At 34.1% G+C, this 21,012-nt stretch overlaps 1 protein-coding gene across 2 annotated transcripts in view; it reads right to left on the reverse strand.

The window, feature by feature from the left end:
• Window positions 1-21,012, reverse strand: part of Lrriq1 (leucine rich repeats and IQ motif containing 1) — a 184,683-nt gene that overhangs the window by 125,669 nt on the left and 38,002 nt on the right. For both annotated transcript variants that reach the window (XM_028783108.1, XM_028783107.1), the window contains 4 exons: window positions 13,011-13,204; window positions 10,942-11,069; window positions 5,314-5,387; window positions 2,299-2,392 (listed from right to left, as the gene is read on the reverse strand). In XM_028783108.1, coding sequence (XP_028638941.1) covers window positions 2,299-2,392; window positions 5,314-5,387; window positions 10,942-11,069; window positions 13,011-13,204 — 490 coding nt within the window. The remainder of the gene's footprint in view (window positions 1-2,298; window positions 2,393-5,313; window positions 5,388-10,941; window positions 11,070-13,010; window positions 13,205-21,012) is intronic.

A 21,012-nucleotide genomic window follows, 5' to 3' on the forward strand; every position in this document is an offset into this window, starting at 1 on the left:
AAAAATCCCTGAATGGTGGGTGAGAGTAAGCAGAAAAATCTCACCATCAGCTGAGGAGGTGTTAGCATCTGATGGCTTCTGAGAAAGGGATAGTCAGGGTTTTTTTGTTGTTGTTTTGTGTTTTCTAATGTGACTCATTGTAGGTCAGCCACTCGATGAAGCAGGCCTCATTCTCAAGAGTAGTTGAGCTGTGCGCAGGTGCACATGGAGGAAGAGAAAGAGGAGAGAGGAAGGGAAGGAGGGGCAAGAGGCAGAGTACTAGAAGATATGTGGTAGGAAGGTGAAGATGAATATAGGAGGTACTGAGGATGAATATAATCAAAACACAGTATGAAACTCTCAAATAACAAAATATTTTAAAATGAAAGAGGAACAACAAGGAAAATTAGTAAATTGTAAATTGTTTTAAATTTTAAAAAACATTAGGCACAAACTTGTAGCATTATCTCATATATCACAAATGCCAACAAGAATCTGTCTAATAAAAACAAAAACTATTACTAACCTCTCATTATACAGGGAGGTTATGAAAACTATTATTAACCTCTTATATCACAGAGATTAGTTCACTACTTAGGTCAAAACTCCAGGAACAGTGGGTATGGTTAATTTATGTCCAATATACAGAAAAAACAGGATTCAGTCCCAAATAATTACAAAGTAAAAAGTCATGTTAACTATGTATGCTAATATAAACCTAGAGGAAAATATAAAACTATTTTATCAGATTCATGATGATGAAAGTGCAAATGAAATACACATATTTCATTTAAAGATAAATATTTATATTTTATATAAAGAAAATAATGATTAAAAAGCCAGTTTAAGGACAGCACTGGATATTAGATGTGTTCCAAAATATTGCAGTTGGCAGTAATTAGCCATGACTCATGTGGAAACAACTAGATAAAGACGGGACAAAACATTATTTCTATCACCGAATATTTTCTACGTGGCTACTGACATAAATATTGTTATATCAAGTATTTTATACAGAGAGTAAATTTTCAGAAAGAGTGAGCTAGGCTTGAATTTCTATGTGAGATATATTTTGATGTTGTCTTACTCATTTTGACACACAAAAGTTCCTAAGGAATTAATTTTAATCAGATTAATTTGAAATTCTTTTCGATGTAAATATTCACTTGGATGTTCAAGACAGTAACCATATGTTAAAAATCTATGAGATATATAATCAAGGTTCAAATTGGATTTAGTGTCTTATTTTAATCATTTTTTTCCTTCCTTAAGTTTTGAACTGAACCGTCCTCAGACCTCTAAAAGGCAACAGTGTGTGGACTGTCCTTAAGTTCACCAGTCAGACATACAAGCTTACGGGGAATATATGAGAAAGCTGATTAATGTTGGGAATGAAGTATAAGAACACTGTGAGATTCTGAGATTAGTTTTTCCAGCTGGGCTCCTCCTACTCAAGAGCCAAATCAATATTTCATTCAGTGAAAACTTCCTGATGCGTATTCTGCCACTTAACAAGCACCATTAATCATCAGTCAATGAAACAAATTCTCAGCGGAGATTTCAAATGTTGCCTGCGGATTATGTTTTAAAAGAGATTTTTTAAAAAGTACATCAGGTTTTTTGCATGTTATCACTGGCTTGACATGAAAGTAAGAAACCCACTGGGAAAATCTATAACTAATCTCTTTGTTGGTACCATGGGGTTATATAAAGTTCACCAAAGCAAACTGTATCAAAGTTGAGTTAGTCCTTTCATTAACAAATCCATATTTTATAGACTTCTTGATTTTAAGCCCTCTAGATAAATGAATCTCTTCTTGTAGATAATGAAATGTATATTAGAACAATTGATCTCACTGAAATATGACAGGCTGAGTTTTTAAGTAAGGAAGCACACGAGCACAGTTTTATTTCATTAGTCCAACTTTCCACAGTAAATGACTGAAATGGTAAGTTCCATGATTTTACTGACTCACAACTAGTTGACAAAAGATGGTTCCTCTATCAAAGCAAAATCCAAGCTAATGTCATAGTAAGTTGACTTGTCATCAACTGCTTGCACCGCAATTAAACTTTAAAGTTTTTATTAACTCATCAATATGTGAAGAAATATGCTATGCTAATGATATTTTAGAACTGTTCTTATGACACTCAAAGAGAATATAAACTATTTTCAAGTAATTTGAATAATTTTCATCGGAAATTTTGTATCATATTTTGTCTCAAGAACTGGTGAATATATGATATCATTTTACCAACATTTGGGAAGATGAAAAATAGATATCCATGATATTCATGGATTACAAATGGATTCCTTACCTCCAGTTTATTTCCTGGAGTACTGGGTTTCCAGTGAGACACAGCTCCTGAAGAGAGTAGCATGCATTGAACCAACTCATGACATTTGTCAGATCTACAAAAAAGAAAATTGGCTAAAGTGTATTTTCAAAATGTTAAAACTATAGGTATTTTTAAAATAAGATGTCATAAATTAATTATAACTTTTCCTATGACTCTGTTAAAATGAAGAAATATTTAAGATTTTCTATGCTCTTGCAACAGAGAGTATTGAGTGGGAAACAGACGAGTGTAAGTTATGTCTCTACCGTTTAGCAACTGCATGAACTTAGGCAAATTATTTCTAAAACGCAGCTGTAGTCTGTCTTGGTATGTAAGGACTAAGTGAGATGATGTACTTCATGTTCTACTATAATTGGAACAGAAATTATGACACCAAACACAGAAATTATGACAGCAGACATAAAGTAGCAATATTTGTTAAAGCTAAATATAAACAGACAGAATCACACAGACCTACTATATTTTTAGAAGAAAAATTATAAACAAATCTAGGCTGCTGTTCAAAGCAACGTGTATTGACTTATTTCCCACAAGAAAATGAATACTGACTACAGATATGTGTCAGTTTGCATGTGTACAGATAAAGTATGTATGTGTGCAAATGTATGTGTACACATAAAGACACTGTCTTAACATACATATTTCCATGTCTGACTTTGACAGAAAAGGAACACACAGTAATCCTTTTAATCTTTTTGTGATCTTAATAATTTTCTGTCTACAAAAATATTCCTCTAGAAGTACTGTAGAATACAGAGTCTGTTTTGCTGGATCAAAGTAGAAATGTTATGAATGAAAATAGGATTTATAGAAAAAAAGGATTGAGAGGAAGGTGCATGAATATTGAGAATTCATCACATGTTGCTGCTGGCAAAATGATGGGTATTATGCAGGCTGGAAAATATACAAAATTGCCTAGGTTGCCAGTGTCAGGGGAAAGGTCTAAGAAATCTGACACTAAAACTTATGCAACAGTTTCAGCCCCAACATCAGGAGACTTGGTCACTGATCTCAGAGAACACCTAAAGTCCAAAACAATACACATCCTTGTGAAGGCCAGGCTCAGCAGCAGAGGTATACACACAATTGAAAACTAAAGCATCATACAGGAAAAGATGATAAAGCTGAGCCTGCAAGCAAGGAAATTAATCACTACTAATTAAACTGCTTGTCAAAATGAATCTCCTAACCTACTATATTATTCAGAAATTATAACTTTATGCACTTATCCAATAAATGCATAGTGGATATATAAGTATTCAAAAAAGGTTGCATAAGAATACCTTCATGAAGGCAAATGGATGGGACTAGAAAATATCATCCTGAGTGAGGTAACTCAGACCAAAAAAAGATGCACGGTATGTATTCACTAATAAGTGGATATCAGCCCAAAAAAGCACAGAATACCCAGAATACAATCCACAGAACTTGAGAAGGTTAACAATCTGAAGAGCCCAAATGAGGATGCTTCAGTCCCACTTTGGAAGGAGAAGAAAGCAATCATAGGAGGCAGAGGGAGGGAGGGTCTTGGATAGAAAGGAGGAGGTGGAGGAGAAACGGGGAACATAATCAGGTATTGGAAGGAAGACAGGAGAGAAAGAGTGAGGGCCTGCAGAATGAATGGAAACATGGAACCTCAAGGGATGGTAGCTGGGGGAACCCTCTAGAATGTACTAGAGACCTGAGAGGTGAGAGACTCTCAGGACTCAAAGGGAGGAACGTTAGATGAAATACCCAAAAGTGAGGAGAGAGAACCTGTAGAGTCCACCTCCAGCAAAGAGACAGGGCATGAAGTCATGGATGGGGTTGCCATCCTACAGTCAAAACCACTGACCCATAATTGTTCCTGTCTGAAAGTACTGAAGGGAAAAAAATGGAGAAAAGTCTGAGGGAAAGGAAGTCCAGTGACAGGCTCAAATTCGGATCCAGCTCAGGGGGAGGCCCCAAGGCATGAAAATATTACTATTGCTATGGTGTGCTTACAGATAGGAGCCTAGCATGGCTGCCCTACCAGAGGCCCAATAAGGATTTGACTGACACATATGCAGATACTTACTACATCCAACCAGTAGACTGAAGTTGTGGACCCCTGTGTTCGAATTAGGGAAAGGCTGGAGGAAGCTGAGAAGGGCGATCCCATAAAAAGACCAGCAGTCTTAACTGACCTGGACTCCTGAGATCTCTCAGACACTGAGCCACCAACCAGGCAGAATACACCAGCTGGTATGAGGCCACCCCTGACATATATACAGTAAAGGACTGCTGGGTCTGGCCTCCGTGAGAGAAGATGCATCTAATCTAGATACTTAAAGCCCCAGAAGTGGGGAGGCCTGGGGGAGAGGTAGTGGAGGGAGGAGTGGAGAGAGGAAACTTTCTCTTGGAGACTGGGGTGGAGGAATGGGATGAGGAAATGTTGGAGAGTGGACCTGGAGGGGGTTAATGACTAGACTGTAAAAAAGTAAAAGTGAAAAAAAAAGAGTATCTGTATGAATTTTACATTTATGGTACCTAAAATTTCAAACTATCAGTCAAAAGAAAATGTACACACAAACTGTATACTTTTATTGAATAAATAACATTATTGTCAACATGCATAATATTGAAAAATGATATGCCACAATTTCATACAAATACAAAGCTAGGAATTTTGGAGGTAAAAAGGCAATACTGTTTATTTAATATAGAGGCAAAATTAGCTTATGGTAGCAAAACCAGATTGTAGTGGCTACTTGGAAAGGACTGACTGGGAGGGCACTTAGAAAAAAATATTTTAGGGCGATTTGTGCAGTTCATGACGCTTTCATCTACTTTTAATAGATGAGCAGTCATGAATAAAATAAATCTAACAAGAGCCTTTTACTCATCTTTATATATACAAATGCATATGTATTCTTAACATCCCCTTTGTGATATTTTAAACAGAAACTCAAAATCCTATTATTCAAAATAGAAAAAATAGAATTCCAAACTTACCAGAAATACAATTGTTGCTGACATCTAGCTTTTCCAGAGACACAAAATGAAAAAGTGGTACAATTGTTGCTAAACTAAAAAGAAAATATAAAAGTTCATTGAAAAAATTAACAAGCATATTCTTAATATAATTCATTTGAAGTACAACTCATTTACCTAATATAATTACATAATTACAAGAAATTATATACAATTATCTCTAATTGCATAATACAATGCAGTACAATTAAAACATTAAGTAACAATATTTATTAAAAATATAAAAAGCCTAAGAATGTAAGTAATCCTATTATGGAAAATCGCTGTTCATTTTTAAAGAGAATTTACCATGGAACATTAAAATAATGGGAGATTTTGATTCATTTAAAAAAGAAATTACCGTGGAATTGGAAATTTCAGTCACAAATGCCATGGGCTTTGAAGTGTATTTGCTATTCAATTTAAACTGGGTAGCTATTTAGTTATTTTTGTTGTTGTTCTTTTATCTTTTTATAAAGCTAGTTATACAGAAAATACATTAATTGTTTTCCCATCTTTAGTTTAAACACATGGCCTAATTCTTCGAGGGACTAACTTGGAGGGGGGTTACTATAATTTTTTAAGTTTTTAATTTAAATAAAACTGTATCACTTCCTCCATTTTCATGACTTTAGAGAATCCCAGATACACTATGTCAAAACTCTCCAATGTCCCCTGCCAACTTGACAGCCGATTTTTTTCTTTGACTATTATTGTTATATCCATTCACACACAAAAGATTTTGTGTGTGTATGTGTGTGTGTGTGTGTGTGTAAACCACAACTGGACACACTACAGAGATTAGTAACTTATGGGGAGCCCAGGATACATCTACATTACAGTTATAGGATCTTTGACTTAGGGAACATCCTGAGAAGAGTTCAGAAAGAGTGTAAGAGAATTGTCTGTGAAGAAGTTTCTCCTTGAAATAATTGTACAAACAAGATAGAAATACTGGCAATATCAATGGCCATTTTAACATGAAATGGGGAAATTTTTTAGGGTTCGATTTCTAGGCAAAATTCTAGAGGCATCTAGTGACTACTGGAAGTAGAAAAATTAGCCTCTCCCAGGGTGTAGCTCACTTACTTGTCCAATGAAGAGTGTAAACCTTGAAACCATATAGCACAAACAGACAACAAGAACAAACTCAACAGATTGTTTGTTTGTGTGTGTGTGTGTGTGTGTGTAAATATATAAATACTTATAAAAAATAAGTCCATGAGGAATAAGGAAGAATAATATTATAAAATTTTATATTAATAGAAAGGGTTTAACCTTGCCATAAATAATTTACAATATATAGTTTCATAATCTATGTATGCTAAATTGCAATAATGAAACTATTGATACAAAAACCCTTCTATTTATTTTCAATATTATAAAAGTTACTAGAAAAATTTTCCTGCAAGGAATATAAAATGATCTTTGACATATAACATACATAGCATTTCAAATAAAAGCTGTTTTCACAGATTAATTTTATCTTGATTAACATCCCTTTTGGAGACAGGTCAATCAATACTTTGTAGCATAAAAATGCACTACTATAGCTTTTTTCCAAATTAAAATCACACCAGTTTACCTGAATCTTTAATACAAATACTTATTTGCCTAAAGCCATTATTATGATAACTGGAAATGTCTTTGTAGCTAATTCTTCCTATTAACATTGGAATACTGTAATTGTTCATCGTAACATTCAGAAAAAGAAGAATTGGGTCTAATAATAATAATAATTCCCTGAATTCTCTGTTCCCTCTCTCCCTACCTCATAACTATTATTCTAAGGCCAGAGGCCACACACCAGCACGGTGCCTTAAATCTTCCTGGGGTCTGGCACAGACTCACCCTTGTGTGCACCTTGACTCCTCCCTTGTACTGCCCTGGTCTGCATTAGTAGAGGGAAAGAAGATACTACTGATGGAACGTAGACAAAATAATGAGGCTAGAAGAAAATGCCTTTCAATATTGGCACTCCTAAGTACAATCCGGCCATTCATTCTAATCCTGTGTAATACTACTTCTTTAATAGCGTTCTGCGGGTAACGAGTGTAGAATAAAAAATGTCAAGAGAAAATATGAAAAACATTGGCCCTACAAACACACTTCTTTCTACAACAGAAGAGTAAAATTGACTTAAATGTCACAAGAATGTGACAGAAAGAAAAGCAAGAGAGGATAAACAAATGAAAGGCAGAGAAGAAGTGAGGTGGTGAATGAAAAGGAGGAAGGATGCAAGGCAAAATTAAAACATTGTGGTTAGATAATCATTGGATTTAAGACTTAATATTTTATTGTTTCATGCCTGATCATGTTGTTTGATAATTTTTAGCATGAAATTTTAATTTTTTAATGTGACAGTATGAATGATCATACATTGCTATTTTTGTAACTTTATTTTTGTAACTTTATTAAATAATATTAAGTCCTTGCCTTTTTACTAAAACTCAATAGCTAAAGAATTATTTTACCCTTTATAATATGGTTACTGTTTTTCCTCCAGAATATTTTATGTACTTCTCAATGCTATATGGAGAAATATATTTGAAAACAATAAAGGAAAATAATCAATGCATCTTATAATATAAAAACAATATGACTTTTTCTTGGAAATCAATTTACGTAAATAAGGATCTACTATAGTTAAATATCTCTATAGATTACATTTTATCTTTTCATACAGCAATTTTTTTAAAAATCATGATTTTTAAATTGTCCATTTTTCAAATCTAAATCAAGAAAAGTGGACATTCGTGATATTTTATGACTATTCATTGTGATGGTAGAGAAAGTGATTATAGATTTCTTTTTCTCAAACATCTCTATATATTTTATCCTTTACTGACATTTCATGAATACTTTTTTCAAGAAAATTCAAACCAGAAAGATAAAGGGACATTAATGAAAACCTAATACCACTTGACCTTGTCACATTAGCCTTGGGCATTAAGCGATATAAATTTCAAAGACGACAAAAAGCAAAAGATTTGTACATTGAGCACCCAATGGATAAGTTTCCACTCTGCTCCCACTTAGAGTCTCAGGACAGTTTATATAGCCAGAGCCTTGTAGTTAGAACTATATTCGGTCAAACTGAAACCAGTCACATGTCTTAATGAAAATTTAAAACAGAAGACAGGATGAAACAAGTATTCTAAACAATATTCACAAAATAATGTTCTCTATATGTATTCCATTTACTTGGAAAGAAAGTATGTGAGTGTATAATCTCTTCCTTGTGATGAAAATAGTTATCAAAAATACATACATGCATACATACATACATACATACATATCCTAATTACTTATTCTGAGGATGTCTGTACAAATGCATTTTAATAGCTATATTATAAATTCATAGATTTCTGAAATAGGCTCAGACATATTCCCTATCTGAATGATGGCTAGACTTTGGTAATTAGAATGTAGGCAACAGCAGCCCTTTGACACTTGGGAAGAAGTTAAGGCTCAGACAATGAAAAGATATGCTCAGTGTCTACTGACTGGGATGTCACTGGTTCAAACCACAAACCTGAACTGCCCTATCCAAATTTAACTATCTAATATATGGCTCTGCAGACAGTTCACTGACAGAACACTGTGAAATAGATCATAGGTAAAGAAATAAACCTGCTGAGAAAACAATGAATCCTTGAGATTATTTATATATTACGCCATTAGGAAATAGTATCATTTCCTCGTGTGCCTTCAGATCTTCTGGTTCAATAATAACACATGCTGACATATGCAAAGCATTTGATACCATAACATATATTTTTAAAATGTGACAGTATTATTAGAAATTCAATGTAGTATATGTAGTAATAATATATAATGTATATAATATATAATTGCTTTATATTAGTTGTAATACTTTCATAAGGACATTTTCATAACAATATACACTGTACATTGACTGTATTCCTCTCATACCTCCAAATCCACATTCCTACCTGCCCTCTTTGTCCATAGACAGGTTTGCATCTCTTACCATGCCATATATACATGAATAATGCTTTCTACAAAATCTAGGCATCACGGATGAAAGAAAACCTAATGCTTCTCTTTTTGAGTCTGGATAACATTTCATACAGAAAAGCTACAAAGGTTAAGACACCTTTAAGACATTTTTCGGATTATGACACACATCCCTCGTTGTTACAGCTCTCAAACTAAAAAGCCCCACCTGTGTATTCAAGTGTTATATCTAAGTAAACAAAATTAAAAAAAACCAATCATTTGAAGGAGGTATTCCAACGATAATTATCACGTCTAAAAACTGAATAGATCCAGCTGAAGAATTTCCTTTGCAATAGATTGATAAGTGACTGTCGTTCAAGAGTGATAAAACCAAAGCTTATCCCCTGAGCTCATTTTAACTTTGAGATATAAGAATATTTCATCGAATGTTTAAGGTGGTTAAAGAACTAAAAGCATTCTTCTTTGAAAAAATTTCTTAACTGAAATGTTTTCTAGTAGTTTGAGAACTCCTTCTGTCCAGTATGTATGCTGTACCCATTTCTGCATGGTTTACCCCATATGTCTGAGACAAAAGGGATCCTTTAATTTGGGGATCATATTTACTGTAAAATGATCCTAGGTATTCATCTAGGTCAAATGTACTTATGCGGTTTCCATTGAAGGAGCTTTCTTCAAATCTGAACAATAGCCTGTTAAATGCAAGTCACTTTTCATAATTCAATCTGATTAAAAACATTCTAAAGGGATTTTAAAGTGTACATGCAATTTTTAATTCTCAAAGATTGATATATGGGTATTCAATCATTTGATATAAACATGTCCAAAATCTGAACACTGCTTGGCAATGATTGAGAGATAATTTTATATGACTTCTAAGCATACACACATTTGTCCTTTCTCCATGTCCCATAAGCATCATGTAACTCAAAGCATTAATTTTTTGTTATAGACAGTCCAACCACCTTCCTCCACATGCCTGTGGTAAGCAAATCTATTGTATTATAGTCAACAGGTTTCAATGAAATATTAAGAACAGGGAGAAAGAAGGACACACATTGTGGTGATATTTTGACTTTACACAATGATTCTGTCTAAATATACAGATGTTTGGCTATCTCTGATATGTCTTTGGATGCAGTCTGATATGTCATTTCATGTAGTGTCAAGAGTTACAGTAAGGGTTACACTATATCCTTCTAGAATTCAAATGTAAATCCATTTTAACAACTACAAAAGACAAGCAACTTGAAAGAAGACTAAAATCTGTTGTTTCATGACTTAATAAACACCACTTGAGAGAAATGAGGCATCCTTCTGAATAAAGTACCTTACATTCTATATTCTCTGAAGACTAAAACTCTATAAACATAAACAAACCTGACATGAGGTAGTTCTACAAGTACATTTTAGAAAGGGGACCAAATGAGGAGAATAAACTGATACAATTCTACTAAAAGCATAGGGTTAATCAGCCACTTTGATTTTAAAATGCTATGATTATCTTTATATATTGTGTACTGATTAATTTTGATGAATCCTGATGTATTTCATTGTCCATGTACATCACATCACAATTTTCAAATAATTATTGTTTGAATTCTTTTTTAAAATAAAACATATTTTTACCTATTTTGTGAGATACTTAGATCTTGTAGTAAAGGCAACCAACAAGAAGAAAGTCCTTCCACACTTGAGATGCTGTTGTCATCCAAATGCAGCTTTCTGAGCAGAACGTGATTTCTTAAGGATGGAGGCTACAATTAAATATACTCTGTTACTTGATAATAGGTAAACTATCTTGTAGGCAAATTGAAAAGTATAGGTTCTACCAAAGCTTATAATATATTCATTGCAGTAAAAAACAGATGCTACCAGAGCTTATAATATATACATTCTGATAAAAATTAGACCATAATTCAGAATATATTACTCTGAGTCATAAAGTATGTATAAAATGCATCCAAAATACCATTATTTTTGATAGTGTTTATAAAAGAAGTTTTATGACAAAATAAAATTTAACTTCAATATAGGTAATTAAGGGCCAACTTATAACATAGGTAAAAGAATATTATGATATGGTATATCTTAGTATTCTGAGACTCTTATTTTAAATTAGATTTATAAGCCACTCTAAGCATTCGGGGTGGGGGTTAACTAACTGGTTAGAAATTAAAATAATGAAAAGGGGCTAATGAGCAAGGGAAATATTACTTAGCGTAGTAGAATATAAAGATACATGTATGAAAGGGAAGATACAGGGGTTTGAGGGTCAGATAAAATTAGCGATGTGTGAAAAATCATAAGGAAATCTAATCAAAAACAAGAAATGAGTTTTACTGAGTGTAGAAAGATTAAGCTGCTCCCAGAGGCTACAGGTTACTTAATGAAGATTCTAGATCCAAGAGGGCTCCTTGCTTCATGTTGTTTGCTGCTAAACAATATGATAAACAGTGGCAATTGCCATTGTTCTTGATAAGAGGCTATTGATGTAGACTGTAGCTACCTTGTTCACATGATGTAGAGAAACAAAATGGAACTGGGGTGGAGCTTCTTTGCAGTGTACCCTTCAGAATGTTGCAAAATGCTATGCATGTTTCTGGGAGAGAACTCTCATCGGCCTTCGTACTCTGTTGTGTTCCTTTTGTTCAGCAGTACTCAGAAGACTGGTGGGGTGAACATGGTGGTTCAAAGGTGGCACGTGTGCTATGGGTGTAAACAATTACTTTCTTTCTGATTGAATTTGATGCCTGCTCTATAGGAGAGAATTCCTCTCTGGTATTGCAAAGCTGGTATAAATCCTCATAGATCGAAAGTTCATACGCTCTAATGGGAAAGGTACAGTTTGTGTTTTGTTAACCAAACAGGATGTGTTTCTCAAAAATGCCATCTCAACTAAATTGATTATCATATAATACTACTGCTGTCAGTTCCAGAAAAGCTTAGTTCGACATTAGTGACTGTGGAGACTCATAACATATCAAAATGCAGAAAATAAATTAGTATTGAATGCCCAACCATAAATGGGACATCTATAGTATTCTACTCAGGACTCATGGAATATCTTAGAAGGAGCAGAAAGAATGTTGGTACTTGAATAAATGAGGTAGAACAATGTGGAGTACTGTCTTCAGGGCATGCATGAGGACATAGCAGCTTTGATTACCTGCACAAGGTCTTCAAGAATAGGCGTATCAACACCTACCTAGTCAATGAATGGAAGGTGTCACACGGAGCCCTATCAATCTCTGATGATTTCTATACATTTAATAGTGGGGTTTACATGCTACTGTAAAAAAAAAGTCTATATTCCTGTTCACAGTCCAAATAAAAACCTGTCTGTGTCTCTCTACCCCCTCACATACACACAATAAAGAAGTTATTTAAGAAAGCATCTAGTTAGAAAGGGAAATAACTGGCATTAGAAGTAGATAAGAGATCGTAATGTGTTTTGTAAATATAGTAAAAAAAATGCTATGTACATGTATGATAATGTCAGAAAGAAACGCATTATTGGGTATAATTAATATATGATACCAAAAGCTAAAAAGTAAAAAAGATAACTTGAGAAGAACATACAGTTGGATAATTAAATATAAGAAAAAATTATGGAAATTTCTTTCAAAGTGTATGGTAAATATTTCTATTAAAAGAAAGATATTAGTTACAGAGATCAATTACTTTAAAGAACTTACCTCTCTTAGATAATTTCCCTGCAACTTTACTATTTGGAGCAGTCCACAATTCCCAATGCCTTCGACGTCAGTAAGATGATTATGTGAGCAATCCAGGTACACGATGGTGGGGACTTCAGAAAGACCTTTAGTGCTAATTAACTGATTGTGGTCCACAGTTAGTTGTTGAAGATATTTCAAAGATTCCAAACCACCTGGAATATATACATTTTCTAATATCACACTTGTTTTATACATTCTATTGATATTGTATTATAATATCATGCAAACCAGTATTTGGGGATAAGTTCACATCTGGATCCATTCCTGTTGTTTTTTGTTTGGGGGGGTTGTTATTGTTTTGTTGTTGTTGTTTTATTTTTCTGATTTTTGTTTTTTTGGTTTTTTTTTCATACAGAGTTCTCCTGTAAACTCAAGTTGGCATGAAGTTTGTTACATCAGCGTAAAATGCTACCTTGAACTTCTACTCTAACCTTGCAAATGCTGGAACCTCAGACATGAGATTCTGTGCCTAAATTTGGAAATACAATGTTTAGTTTTATAATATATATTATATATTATAATGTATATATTATATATTATTTTTAATATGTGTAACTAAACATTTTATTTCCAAGCTTTATGTACTCTGTGAGGGGGATCAGGAAGAGGAGCTTATATGAATATTATATGATATATATTGAAAACTGAAAATAATAGTTAATTCATGCATTGGGCAATGAGAATTTTGAAACAACAAAACAAGAGAAATTGTTTATCTCAACCAGAATTTCATTTGAACTCAGAGTGGCAAATATAGAGATTTTAAACTTTTTCCAGTGTCACTCAGCACAAGAAAAATGAATAAAATATCACATTGTGGGGAGAAGCAAAGAATTTGACAAAAGAGGCTGAAACATCACAGCAAAGAAAACAAAAGAGCAGTTGGGAGGATCAGAGAGAAAAAGGAAAAAGGAGTCATGTGACACAGGAAAATATAATGGCACATGCCTTTAAATTATAAAAGATACTTTTATTTATACTAAATTACATACTACACATAATGTCAGACATAGTTACCCAAACTATGGTGAAAAGAGGCTTTTGCTTTGGCAGTGGTGATATCACTGGAGACTTGTGTCCTAGAGACAGTAATAGCATTATCAAGATAAGAGCTGCAGTACAGTGGAAGCCAGAAAATGGATAAACTACTTGTGGATTTTTAACGATGGAAAAAAGCCTTTACAGGACCGGCAGGAAGACCAGCAGTGTCAACTCCCTTGGACCACTGGGAGCTCCCAGAGACTGAACCACCAGCAAAGAGCATACACAAGCTAGTGAGGCCACTGACACACATGTAGCAGAGGTTTGCCATGTCTGGCCTCAGTGAGAAAGGATGTGCCTAATCCTGGAGAGACTTAATGCAAGGCGGAGGGGGGGGGTTACAGGGAGTGCTGCCACCTCAAAGGCAAAGAGGATAGGGGTAGGGTAGGGGTAGGGGGATCAGGAAGGGGAGCTTATACGAATCAAAAGAGCAGGGTACAATTGATCTGATCAGGAAAATGGGAAAGCATGGATCTTTAGGGAATAGAGAGGAGATGAATACAGAAGGATGGAAGAGAGTAAAATAGCAGTAAAAATGTCTGAAATTTGTAAGGAATCATTCTATTAATTATTTATAAAATAACTATATTACATGTAATACAATCACACATATATACATATATATGTGTGTGTATGTATATTTGAAAGTTTTTGTATCTAAGCTGACAATGTTCCCTCTAAGATCCAATAACAATTTTATGAATACCCAATACGAGGTATGAGAAACATTCTTTAGAGTTGTGAGTCAGGTGTGTCTAATATACTCCCAAAACATACAGTTTATTGCTATTGCCCTTAGTTTTCCTTTACAGGTGGAGAGAGAATCCCTATTGCTGAATACTCCATGGATTTCAGACACAGGGTTCAGTGATTCCTGATTGGGAGTTGAACTCAATGGCATCTCTTTGAAGACTAGCTTTCATGGTACCAGAAGATGCAATGCAGTGAGATAAGTAACCAACAGTCCTACCAAACTAGAATGCCTATGAGTGACAAGGACTAGTATGGCACAAAAATCCTAAGGGTACAGTAGTGACAAACCAACCTTGATGCTAAACAAAAGGTCTCAAATTGGCCATAAGAGCAGCTCAACAAAAGGTAAACTATATTTGGTTAGAAACCTAGCCAACTCTGCCTGGCAAGTGAAGTCATGGATGTTGGAGGAGAACTTATAGCTACCACTGTATCAAACCAGCATAATCAATAACTACATTCTAAATACTTGTCCTTGTCTGTATAGGTAAGTTTAGTCCTCACCACCCATCAAGGCAACTTCTTGCAACAGGCAGGGATCGTTAAAGAAAACTACAGTCAAGAGGCAGATTGTGGAACCCAGTCCCAATGGAGAGTTATATCTAGAAAATACTATCTAATGCTCAGGGAACATTACAGAAGAGGTGGAAGACACATTTTAAGAGCCAGAGGATCAAGGAATATTCATCCCAATCCAGACAAAGAAAAGACCACCAGGCATCAACTGTACATGAAGATCAATAGGCAACTAAATTGCAGAGTGGAAAAAAAATAACATCCAGCAAGAAGAGCACACCGATTGGATTTCAGCTCTGAAAACATACACATGAATAACATTGAGACTGAAAAAGTTTTACTTAGCAATATATATGTATATACATTTATATGTGTTGCAACAATTTATAAAAAGAGGTCATGAATTTGAAAGAGAGCAAGGGTGGATATACAAGAAAGTTTGGAAGGGAAGGGAAGAGATAAATTAGTAATGGTAGTATAATTTCAAAATTAAAATAAATGAAAAAGGAGAACTTTAGTCTAGGGGTAGGGACATCATTTATTTCATGAAATTTTTACTTTGTAAGCCTAGGGACCTGATTTTAATTCTAAACCACATAAAGGAATTCAGTCACAGTGGTGTACACTTGTGTCCTAGCACTGAAGATACAGACAGTAGGCTCCCTAAGCTAGTTGTGGAGTCCCAGGCCAATGATATTTTCCCAGAAATATACCAAGCTAGCAAGCAAACAAAACTAGAAAGTACCTGAGCAATGACATGCATGTTCTCATGTAAATCTGTACGAACACATCACACACATACACACACATGCACACACACACCTGCACATACACGTGCACGCACACACACTCAGAGGTGGGGGGGGGATGACTATGAACTATTGCCTTGACTTTCTATGCATGGATACGCTAAAACTATTAGCACCACATTCCATGGCTAGGCAGCATAGGATGAGAAATGAACAGACTGAGTTCTACAGTCCTGGTCTACTCTAAGTTTAGCTGTTATTCTAGGCATGATGTTTTGTTTTACTTACTGTTGCTTGTTCTTTTTATTTATGGAGTGAATGTTATTTTTATTTTTAAGATTATTATCAACAATATTTTAAAGTATGCAGAAGAGTACTTCAAAGGATTAGTACTACCATAATGAAATACATACAGTAAAACAGGAAATTGCATAAATACAAATCTACAGATATAGAATCTGTTATCTTTAGGAGGAACATATTTTCAAGGAAAGTATATTAATAAATATGCAAAAGGGGCTTGTACAACAGATTAAACAGTAACACAATCACATAAATATATTAGGATCAAATAAGGGATATAAAGAGACGGGAAGATTGTTAGTTAATTCATAATTCATATCTTTCTTCTTTTTATCTTATAAAATTTTTAAAAAACAAGCAATAGCTGAGACTAAAACAAAACATACATGAAGATTGCTTTTCTTAACAAAATGTAGATTCACCTCAGAAAAGCCTCAGGAAGGCATAATCCAATCAAGTTGGCCTATGGAGACGTCTGTGGGTATTACCCTGGCTATATTAACTGCTGTGAGAAGATCTGTCTATTGTGGGTGGCATCATTCCTTAGGCAGGGCATTCTGAACTGTTTAAGAGTAGAGAAAGGCAGCTGAACACTAGCATGAAGTGTTCAATGTTCTCTACTTTTTGGATATGGATATAACATGAGTAGCAACTGCTTAAAGTTCCCGCTGCCTTGACCTCCTTGCAATGATGGAATGATTAGGCAGATAAACTATTTCCTTTAACGTGCACTTGTCACAGTGTTTTTTTTTTCTTTTCACTCAGACAGGAAATAGAGTTAAGACATTTCAGTGTTCCAAAGAAAATTATTCTTTTCTAGTTAACATAGCAGATAGTTCCTTTTCCCTATTAAAACCAAAACACATAGCCATGAAAACACTCAAAACTTCTTTGAAAAGACTGAAACAATAACCGATAAAAAGGGTTACTTGACTTTAACCCTTAGTTAACTAATAAAGGATTCTTGACTTTATTGCATAAAGAAAATCTTTCAAAAGATCTTTTAAAGCCTCGCATCCTGAAAAGTATGCTTGAACGTAAGCCAAGTGTGTCTTTCAGGTGGCATTCCTGATTATATTAATGAGTGTGAAAGGACCTGTCCACTGTGGGTGGCACCATCCCCCAGGCAGGGAATCATGGACTATTTTAGTGTGGAGACTTTCCGATCACCCGAAAAGAAATCCTGAAATAAATAGCAAAACTAAAGATGTGAAAGTAGCCAGGAAACTTTTGTCAAAGGTAATGTTGACGTATGAGCTACCTTAGCTCTCCAGAAATGATTATGTCCAAGAACTTTTATACCTACATAGCTCAGATGAGTTTAAGAGTTTTAATTTCAGTGCAAAATCCTCAAGGATTCTAAAAGAAGTAAAGAAACAAGAACACTACTAAAGAGGGACTCAGGAAACTTATCCAAACTATAAATACTTGCCATAATTTTTCCATAATTTAGGGAAAAATCTATGGTCAGCATTTTCTCCACTGGTTAACCATTACAGTAAATTTTTTTTTACAGCACACTAGGGCATAGTGCCTTTCAATAGGTGATCTAGCGCCATCTAGTGGAATCAAAAGATCATGGCATATTAGTGAAAATATTTCTACAGGAAAAAGTCTAGAATTTTTACTTTATCCTTCAATACCTCAAATACATATTCTTGGAAAAGAGGTCATCGATATATTTCTGTGACATCTGGAACACTACTTAGAGCTTTAGGGTCAGGAGTTGTGTTCCAGGTGTATGACATAATTACATTATAATCTCAAAAAATTAAAATAAGGTAATAGAGTGAATTTCAAACCTCAAATCCTACCTACATCGTTGGCTAGCACTGTAACTTCAACTGGCTTACTCCAGTATCTGGGATGTGGCGTTTTTAAGTGTGAGTAGGAAGAAGAGATTCATCTGTACCTATCTCATAGTATCGACATGAAAAGCAAATGAAATTGCCCATGAGTGAAGTATTATTCAGACAAAGGCCCCCTCTTTCTGTTACATTAAATCATTTTTCTGTAAATGAGAAATAAAACTTGCATTTTATAAAATATGGAGTTATTTTCCAAAAAAGTATAAATTTCTGTTTCTGTTGAAGTCATTAAGAACCAACATGGAAATTAAAGAAATATAGAACATTTGATCATTACTTGATTGTAAATTACCTGTTTTTCACTGGCATTGACTATTAAAAAAAACATTTCAAGAAAACTCAAAATCTAAAGATTCTCTGTAAGCCAATTTTAGAAACTTTAATCATCAGTGACACACTTCTATTCCAAAATTGTTTCTTCCTCTCACAAATAGAAAGCAAGTATTTTTACCAATTTTAGGCAAAAGAAGGCACAAATTATACAAATCTTACAAAATGCCCCATTTAACTGCAGGCCAACCAATGTAAACTAAATTATGAATAGAAACTTCAAGAAAAATAAAATACAGTATAAATAATAAAATAACCTAATGTCTAGTCTGATAAAAAATAAATTCTTTAAATATAACTTGGGAAGTAAACATTTGTGTGCTCATGTTGAATACACACAAATGGCTCTAAACCATGTCAGATTCTTCTCCAGTGAAAATGCCCTTACAGTGACAAGAGTATCTAGTAATATAAAAACATGGACAGTGCACTTTATATTACTATACAGTTTGTACAAAAGTACATATGCCCAAAAAGCAACTTAGCTATTTATATAATTTACTAAAAATAGTATGTACATTGTTGTGTAGAATGCGTGATACTGTCTCTCAGTTCAGAATTAACCATATATTTCAATTATAGTTGTGAAATATGTAATTTCCATAGATGTTGCAAGTAAATATATTTAAATATCAAATTCAGTAATTTAAAAATCAGTTTTGTCACTTGAATTTAACGTTATTTTATTTAAAAAGTATCTCTTATTCTGAAATTAATCTAAATATTTCAGTGTCTCCATGTTACTGTATTATTTAACTTATAGTAAATTAATTTTAATTTCACGTGAATTGCTTTAAAGAGGTTGCTCGTAAAATCACTATCCTTGTCCACTTAATCCAACAAAAATCAGTAAGATAAAGATTAGCTAAAATGAGCATGTTGCATACATCAAAAAAGCTGAGGGCATGGCGAAGCATTGGCAACTAGTTAAATATGAAACCAAAAATATAAAATAGCATGGTTTTCCTGCCAATTTTATTTCACCTCCTTAAGAAATATTATACAGTCGAATTTTAACTCGCTGACTTATAAATACTAATCCGTCTTGGTGCTCCTTCATGAGAGTTCTTAAGAACAATAATTCACCCAAACGACAAAATCTGTCTTCCCCTTTAACTTGACCAGCATTTCTAAGCTGTTCCTAGAGATGAGAAACAGACTCCACTGGTCGTCAGGAAAGTACTTGCAAATATACAGTCCCCTCACACTCAATAAATACAGCATTCTTGCTACACCCAACAGACAGCAGAGACATCTAGCCTTGTTTGCTCTGTACTACAGAGATACCTCAGCCACATCAATTAAAGCTGTGACAGTTTTCACATAAATCTTAGAGATATCCTGTCCCAGGAAATCCATTACTTACACAAATTCCCACACAGCACTATTGCCACTAAAAATGGCAGTTCTACCATTTCATTTACACACAGCCTCTGCTTTTGTCTTGTTTTGTTGTTGTTGTTTGTTTTGTTTTATTTTTACTTCACTCTAGTACTCTAGTGTGTGCCAACATAGTGACACATTATTAAGGCTCTTACCTTCACCAACAAAAACATCATTTTTCCTCTACGTATTTATGCTAGAATTTCAAAACTAATAATGAAGCAAGAGATTTAGTATTTCCATTTGGGAAAATTCATGGGTGATCTCAGAGTGTGCGGTTGAAGAACATAGGAACAGAATATGAGGGAATCTTTTTCATTGTTTGGTTTTGTTTGTTCGCTTGCTTGTTGGTTGGAAGATAACATTTAAAACAATTGAAAAGAGATAGCTTTGAAAAGCAAGGATGCTTTTGCTTTCCCAAAGTAAAATAGAGGACGTTGATAGATGGATAGTACTTAAATCCAACTGTCCCCTTCCATTCAGAAAATTACTGAAGAGAAATACAAGGAAACTTTCTATACTCGACATTTTTAGTACAGGAGGGAATGAATTCAAATTAACATAATCATATAATCCAAGTTGAATAAATTTGTGCAGAGAGAATCTTTGGGAACTGAATGAATGGACTTTTTTGGTAGACAGACAACCTATGACTTATCAAGGCTTCCTTCCAGCAAGAGAACACACTGCCAAATAAAATGACAGAGCTGAAACATAAAACAAAAAAAATGGTGTTTATCATTACAAATGATAATGCCCAATGTGACAGGAAAATGTTTACAAAAAGAGTAACACAATCTCTAGTGAAACAGTAGACATTCAGTCTCAAATCAGAAAGCCAAGGCTACACAAAGCAATATATTGCTATTCACAGATTAAAACTGACATTTAAAACAACCTCTCCAGTTTAAAAACAACTAAATAAACAGAAAGCTTAAATGACATAATTGAATAGATCTTATAGAAGAAAATTGTCTCTCAATGAAAAATATATTCAGTCTCCTTTTATTCATTAAA

This window comes from Grammomys surdaster, unplaced genomic scaffold, assembly GCF_004785775.1.
Source record: "Grammomys surdaster isolate TR1022 unplaced genomic scaffold, NIH_TR_1.0 958, whole genome shotgun sequence".
NCBI classification, from domain to species: domain Eukaryota; kingdom Metazoa; phylum Chordata; class Mammalia; order Rodentia; family Muridae; genus Grammomys; species Grammomys surdaster.